Here is a 7,626-nt window from a genome sequence, read left to right on the forward strand (position 1 = left end):
AAGTGATGATCATTTTACTCTGGAATGACTTAATAAAAATCATAAATAATTTAACAATTAATGAAGATTTTGTCATTACCTAGAGAACTAACCACACACGATTAACTAGGTTGATCCGTCCATCGCTCCGAGTGGAGGTTTGGGTTCGATCGCGTGGGCTCGTTCAGGTGATGGACCGAGCCTGCATATGGACCACGACTACCCACTAAATACCCAGCACAGTAAAACCATATGAGTATTACGCATGAGCAAGGACGCTTCTATTGAGATAATCACAAACAGACGAGAGGCAGTTCGTCCAGTTGTCCGGCAATCATATTGCAACAAGACAATGTACTCACAACACCTAACCTAGATATATCAGACATAAGTAAGATGCAATCTGATCTCACACTAGTGGGCATACGAAGAATAATCCGTTGCTGATATACATCAACATGCAGGCTCATTAAGATTACCGGCTTCCAGCTTGGCTGCAGACGACCCTGGGCCTGGGGGGAAGGGTGCGGTGCATACATGGGAGCAATGGAACGTAGGCGTGCAAGGTTGATTGCGTCGGCTGCGAGCAATCACCCAGACTTGAATAGCAAGACAGCTTTAGAGTCGATGTAGAAATATACAAAGTAGTTTGTCTCGTGCGTCACGTATGAACCTGCATCAAGAACAAATAAAAAAATGCTTAGCAAAATTGTTGACATTCAATATGTATATCATGAATAAACGGAATGGGTTTGTAAGGGAATTTTAATCCTCATGCTATTCTTTAAGCTCACTTTTTCATTCCCAATATAACGCATGTGGCATTCTAGGAGGATAGGGCTTGTTTGGATGGTCTCATAACAGAGATACACTGAAACTAAAGGATCTAGATGTTTTCGATGTGGGTTAACAAATCAAAACAATTTGACACAGAAACTCCAGCAGCACTGGCCATTGTAAACAAGATAAAAGATGAACGTCTAACCAAAGACAGAAGAGGATATATACCGTGTCTGTCACCCTATGGATCTTAACACTCTCTGAACTACGAGAAGCAATTAAAGATAAGATTTCTTAGTTATATCCTAATACTCCCTCCGGCCCAGTTTATAAGGCACGCATGCATATCAATATTCAAATTTCACAATCTTTGACCAATAATTTGGCCAGCAACTTCTAACTATTGTAATACAAACTTGATAAAGTTGGAGTTAAATTCAAATATCCTATCCAATTATCAAAAATTTTACAATCATAAAAAAATATAACAAATGATAAATAAATGGTCACAGAATACAGCATGAGTCAGTTGTGAGTGTATGTCATTATCTGTACTTGTCGGCCCTCCTTTTTTTTATTCATAAAAGAAAACGGAAGCGTTTGCTGTAACTCAGGATAATAAATGGTGGCCAAATTGAGAGAGAAAATGGATACAACAGAAATAGTTAATAACAAAAAAGGTTGGGAATTCTAATACTGCAAAACATCCCTTTTTTTTCTATGCCACCAATCAAGAAAATCTGTCAAATATCCCCACTACTTTCAGTGTTAAAACATCTTTTCAGTTAAGAGGGCATTCATATTTTCCTTTGTTTCAATCTTTCCAGCCTTGCTCGAGCAGCAACACTCATGAGAATGGGTAACATTTGGCACTAATCCAATCATGGGAAGTACGCTGGCACAATCAGATGTCACTAGCAGCTGCTGGTACGGAGCGAAAACAAACATGATTTCTGATGATGGCTCGGGGAGGGAGAAGTGATATGTTATGGTCAGTCAGGATGTCATCCCCGCCCTTATCACATGGAATAGGATTAGATATGGGTTATTAGGATCAGGTTGCTTAGATACTAAGCTAGGTGAGTTTTTTTACGATGTGACTTGCCCATTAAAAGCAGCCAGCAACACACGAGAATCAATCAAGGATGAAGTACATAAATCCATTTCCAATCCATAATCTGGTCTCTGTCTAAGTTGACTCCGCCTGGCTATCTTCCTGTTTTTACCATTGATGAACTATGGTTCATAACATGATATGTTCTATTTGCTTTACACGACATACAGGGGCGGAGCTAGAATTGCGATATAAGGGGGGCCGACCAATTCATTAATACTATATGATAAAAAAAATATTATATAATGTTACCAATGTTAAGCACTCGTTATGCAATAAGAATTCTAGATCTTTATATTTATCTTAGTCCATGAGTCTATTTTTTAGCTAATTGATATATTGAACTAAAGTTGCGATGCAAGAACAATACCAAAAAATAAAGACGATATAACGATGAATATCCGACTAATGAGATTCAACTTTTATATAATGACTCTAGTATTCATGAGACGGCTAACAAAATTTTGAGAGAATTCAAAAATCCAACTAGCCTCGGGGATCCATGAAAATTCATCAACCTACGCAGGTACATGTCAAATTTGTCGTGTACGCCAACTATCAGGTGACAACTTCAGTTGAAATTTGTAGATTTTATTATCCATGATATCTAATGTAGTATGTATATAAGTTGCTAGCTCATTCTACTGCTTCGCGTGATCATCTTCTTTGGACTTTGGTTGTGGGGCTATGGCAGAGGCAAGTCAAGTGGTCAACGGCAATCGGCAGTGGCCTTGCCACACGATAGAATGAATCATAAAAGGATGAGGTTCAGATATCAACGTCTGCAAGCAAATTAAGTTTGACGTTTCATGCATCGATTGGTCATTCAACAAATATTTTATCTTATATTCTTTGTCTCTTTTAGACTTTGATTGATATACTACAACATAGTTATGGATCATGTATAATAAACCACTATATTAAACCTTTGATTAATTGTGGTGCATAAAATTTAGAGTATATATATTTTAGACTATATATAGTCTCTTGTATGTCACAGCCTTGGGAGGGGCCATGGCCCCTGCCGGGCCCCCATTGGCTCCGCCCCTGACGACATACAAGTTGCAGTGGAAGGCCCTACTAGGTATCTAGGCATGCTTTTACAATAATAAAAAAAATGTTACCATGACTGAGAGGAAACTAGGATGGAAAAGAAAATCAGCAAGTTATAAACAACTGAATGCTACATACATACACACATATATTGCCTATAGAAGAATATGAATACATGTGACATGGCATAGCAGGCAGAATTTCGCAGATCTCAAAGTCTTAACATATGTCTGACATGACCTCCAATCATAAAATAGGCTGCCTTATAAATACAAATAATAAGAAAATCAAAGTAAATTTAGAGAAAAGGGATTACTACGGTAAGTCCAAAATAGAACATTCGGTAGAAAAAATATACAAACATGGACAGCAAAGTTCTGCTCATAAGAACTTAGACCCACATTAAAACAATAAACAGAGAGATAAACGATTGTTTCATTGTTCAAAGTATTTTTTCAGTCTAGAAATTGTTCTCTTAGAAATTTCAGTCTTTTTTCTCGAAAGCGCAGGAGAGCTGCGCATCATTATATTAAGTAGAAGGAAAAGAGGGTCCAAAATAGACCCCAGTACAAAAGACATCCCCTAAGGGGATAAAAAAACCAAAGAAAAGAAAAAAACAAAAACAAACAATTCCTGATAAACAATTACAGCCCTTCAGCGATAAAACAGGCAGCTAGGTGCCCCGGATGGTTGTGGCAAGAAAGGAGAGACCCTTAGCTCCTGCCATTTCCCACAACTGTTGTTCCTCCCTTACCTGACAAAGAGCTGCAGAAACACTAGGGGAGATTCCATCGAAGACAATTCGATTCCGATGATTTCAAATAATCCAGGCCCCCAAGGCAATAAGGGAGTTGACACCCCTCATAATCGTATCTCCAGAGCCATTGTCAATCATCTCCCACCAACCCGTAAAAGACATTGTACTAAGTGTAGGAGCCAGATTGTGTAGTCTGAAATTGCACATCAGCCGGAACCAGAATTCTCTCGCAAAAACACAAGAAACCAAAATGTGATCCAAAGTTTCGGACTCTTGGTCACAAAGTGGACATTTCTCCGGATGATCAAGTCCTCTCTTTGCCAACCTATCTGCTGTCCAACATCTATTTAGCACCGTTAGCCAGAGGAAGAAGTGGCATTTAGAGGGGGCCCAAGTTTTCCAAACTCTTTCATAGTGACCGAAATGCACAGACCCGGTGAACAACCCATCATATGCAGCCTTAGCAGAATAAGTCCCACTTGCAGCAATATTAAAATTATGTTTATCTTCTATGTCTGGCAGCAGCTCAAATTCTGAAATCAAATTCCAAAGATGAAGATAATCCAATAATACTCCCACCGAAAGTGATCCTGTGATATCAGCAATCCATCTTCTATCTGTCAATGCTTCCTGAACTGTCCTTCTGTTAGTGATTTTTTTCGGAATAATATCAAATAATCTAGGAACCAAATCTGCAATTTTCTGCTCATGAATCCATTTATCAGTCCAGAACAGCCCCATTACCAACCTTTGAAGTCAACACCGTCGAGAAGAAAGCCCTTGCTTTATCTGGAACCTGGATAGGAAGGCTGCACCAAGGTCGGTTAGGCTCAGTCTTTTGGAGCCAAAGCCATCTCATGTGTAGGGCCCAGATAAGTTCTTTAAGACTAGAAATGCCAAGACCGCCCAGCTGTAGGGGTCTACAGACTCTGCCCTAGGCCACCAGGCAGTGACCACCTCTGGCCTCTTTGCGCCCTCTCCAAAGGAAACCTCTTCTAATTTTGTCAATGGCCTTGATAGCCCAAGGGGGAATATTTACTGCCATAGCAAGATAAATAAGCATTCCGGTAAGCACATGCTGAACTTGCACTTTACGGCATGCTCTTGTCATCAAATCTGCTTTCCAGCCCGGTAGTTGATCAGCAATTCTATCCACAATAGGCTGCACCTGATCCTTGGTGAGATTTTTCAGGGACAAAGGCAGCCCCAGGTATTTACACGGAAAGGTTGAGATGCCACAAGGGAGAAGATCCTGAACCATTTCCAGCTCCACACCCCCACACTGAATGGGATAAACATTAGACTTTTGATTGTTGTTGCGGAGACCTGAAGCTTCCCCAAATAGATGTAAGATATCTAGAGTTATAGCAATATCCGCTACCGAAGGGTGTAAGAAAAGTGCCACATCATCTGCATACATAGATACCCGATGCAGAGGTTTTCTGGGGGAAAGATCCAAGAGCAGACATGCATGCTCAGCTCTAGAAAATAGTAGACCAAGAACATCCATAACTAGAATAAAGAGCATGGGGGAGAGAGGATCCCCTTGTCGGAGTCCTCTTCTATGTTCAATATGTCCTCCTGGAATGCCATTCAGAAGCACCTGAGTGCTAGAGGAGGAAAGAAGCCCACAAATGATGTCCCTCCAAATCTGTCCAAAGCCAAGATACTTCATAACTTCGATGAGGAAAGGCCAAGAAACCGAATCAAAAGCTTTAGTAATATCAAGCTTTAGGAGAAGACGTGGCCTTTTCTGTTGATGGAAAAGTCTAGCCGTTTGTCGGACCAACATAAAATGTTCACAACTTGGCCTTGCCAATTGCAGTAGAAGTTGTTAAACTTCCCTCGTGCACAGAAATTGCTGGTCTATTTTTGTTAAATGATGTGGCATGCCACATGGATTCTTTGAGATAACAGTACACTTCAAAATATTGGGGGGACAAGTGACATGGCATACCCAGTCAATTGGGATTTGGGAGTACAAATAAAATGTCATATCATTTCATCTATACATCTGATTACAGATATAGTAGGGTAACTTCAAGCTAATAAGGTACCAAAGTAAAGTACATACCAAATAGTTTAGGTAGTTAGATTTATACAAGAAAAAGTGAATAGAAAGTTGAAATATGTCAATTAAAAATGCAGTAAATTGAGCAATAGCTTGCTAAGTTGGATTTGTTGATACCAAGAGTAAAATTCAAAATTTAAGCCAAGCCAGAAGCAACGAGGTAAAGCTCACAATAGAGTAACTAGACACGGTCATGCATGCCTGACCACACTCCCTGAAAGGCTAAAACTATACTTCATTCAGAGCTGTATGGGGGCTCTACTGGACTAAGTATATAGATCATAATCATCAAAACATTCTCTTCGAATTTGAAGTATAACTTAAAACTTGATTGGTAACCATTTCGACTTCTCCACTTTCCCAAGTTCATTTCCTTTTTAATATGTTTTAGGAAAAAAAAAGAGTTTCTGTGGCTTCTATTGACAGCATAAACACTATTCTACAAGGTCCAATCTATCAATCATGTGCGAACCTCTATGAGCTAGCGCGAATGAAATCGACCACAGAATAATCAACGACGCAAGCATATCAGACTAGACACCCGACCCCGACCACAACTGGCGAAATCATTCAGTACTAATTAAGGAGGGTTCCCAAAAGGGGTTTGAAAAAGAGCAATACCGAAGTTGCGGCCGACGATGCAGTGCCAGGTTGGGCCGTGGTTCTTGTCGAACTCCTTCTTTATGTACTCAGCGATGTCCTTCTCCATGCTGTGCTTATCGAACGCCTGAGAAGCAATCGACAGAAAAAAAAATCTTAAAATTATAACGAACAACCCGTCAACAAGGGGGAATCGATCGCATGAAGAAGGCAGAGCGAGAGCGAGAGGTTCTTACGATGCGGGCAATTTCGAAGGCGTCCTGCCGCATCTCCTCCTTCATATCGGCGCTCTTGAGCTGGATCTTGTGCGCAACCGCCGCCGGGGACCCAGCGCCCACCGGCTTGCGGTCCTCGGAGGAGGCCCGGAGCATCGCCTGCGCGGCGCCCGCGGGCCCGCGCCTGGCCTCGTCGGACATTCGTGGGGGCGGATGGAACGGAGCTGCCAGGCGCGCTTCTCCCTCTCGAGAATCCTCCAGCTTTTTGAAAGGCGACGGTGGGCGAGGGCGTGCGGGACTGCAGGTGCGCGTTGGAGCGGAATCTGTCGACAGTCTAGCAGACAAGACTGAAGAGAAGGTGAAGCTGAGAGCGTCGTGGTGGTCTGGTGGCCGTGGGCAATAGGGTCCACGAGTACCGTCCGCTATTTTAGCCAACCGTTCGGAGACGTTTTGATCACTGTATTTAGCGTACAGTAGGTTATAGAGTGTCTTACTGGAGACAGCCTAAATAGAACAGTTTCAATCGTTTCAGTTTTTAAGAAAAGCAAATTCGCATTCTTAGACAGGGGATGTGACAAGAGAAGGTGAATGAGAATAGAGTTAGACGAAATGCTTGTAGCTCATTGACTCGCTCGTTTCGTAGTCAGTTTGTCTCGTTTTAATTTTTTCACGAGTTAAGCTGATATCTTAGTTTGGTTCGTTAATCAGCTAGCTCAATTTGTTAATGAGCCATCTCACGAGCTAAACAATATATCACATTTCAGTAAAATGAAACTTTATGCCTATCATTTATGTAACAATTGATAAACATGTTGTATGTGTGGTGTCTATGGCCTATAAGTCAAACTAATGATTGATTAACTGTGTCTGTATTAAATTGGTCTATACAAATATAATTGTTGGGGGCCTTCGGCTTCCGAAGGTCCTCAAAAACATGATTTAACAATGTTTCTGGAGTATAATGTGTGAACAGGTATCTTCGGACTTGAATCAGAAAGGGAGAAGCTCAAAAGATACGAAGGTTGACACAGTGCCGAAGCTGTGAAGCAGGAAAGCT

At 41.1% G+C, this 7,626-nt stretch overlaps 1 protein-coding gene across 3 annotated transcripts; it reads right to left on the bottom strand.

The window, feature by feature from the left end:
* Window positions 1-245: 245 nt before the first annotated feature.
* On the bottom strand, window positions 246-6,963 carry LOC100382335 (uncharacterized). 3 transcript variants are annotated; one of them, NM_001175083.2, is made up of 3 exons: window positions 6,591-6,963; window positions 6,376-6,481; window positions 246-652 (listed from the first exon to the last, which is right to left on the bottom strand). In NM_001175083.2, the coding sequence occupies exons 1-3, from the start codon at window positions 6,768-6,770 to the stop codon at window positions 570-572; spliced, it is 369 nt and encodes a 122-aa protein (NP_001168554.1). In that variant the 5' UTR covers window positions 6,771-6,963; the 3' UTR covers window positions 246-569. The 3 variants fall into 3 exon arrangements, with proteins under 3 accessions (NP_001168554.1, NP_001388183.1, NP_001388182.1); NM_001401254.1 differs by lacking the exon at window positions 246-652 and adding an exon at window positions 5,238-5,334 and having other exon boundaries at window positions 6,591-6,880; NM_001401253.1 differs by lacking the exon at window positions 246-652 and having other exon boundaries at window positions 5,926-6,481; window positions 6,591-6,897.
* Between the last annotated feature and the right edge of the window lie 663 nt (window positions 6,964-7,626).

The sequence above is a fragment of the Zea mays genome, chromosome 8 (genome assembly GCF_902167145.1).
Source record: "Zea mays cultivar B73 chromosome 8, Zm-B73-REFERENCE-NAM-5.0, whole genome shotgun sequence".
NCBI classification, from domain to species: domain Eukaryota; kingdom Viridiplantae; phylum Streptophyta; class Magnoliopsida; order Poales; family Poaceae; genus Zea; species Zea mays.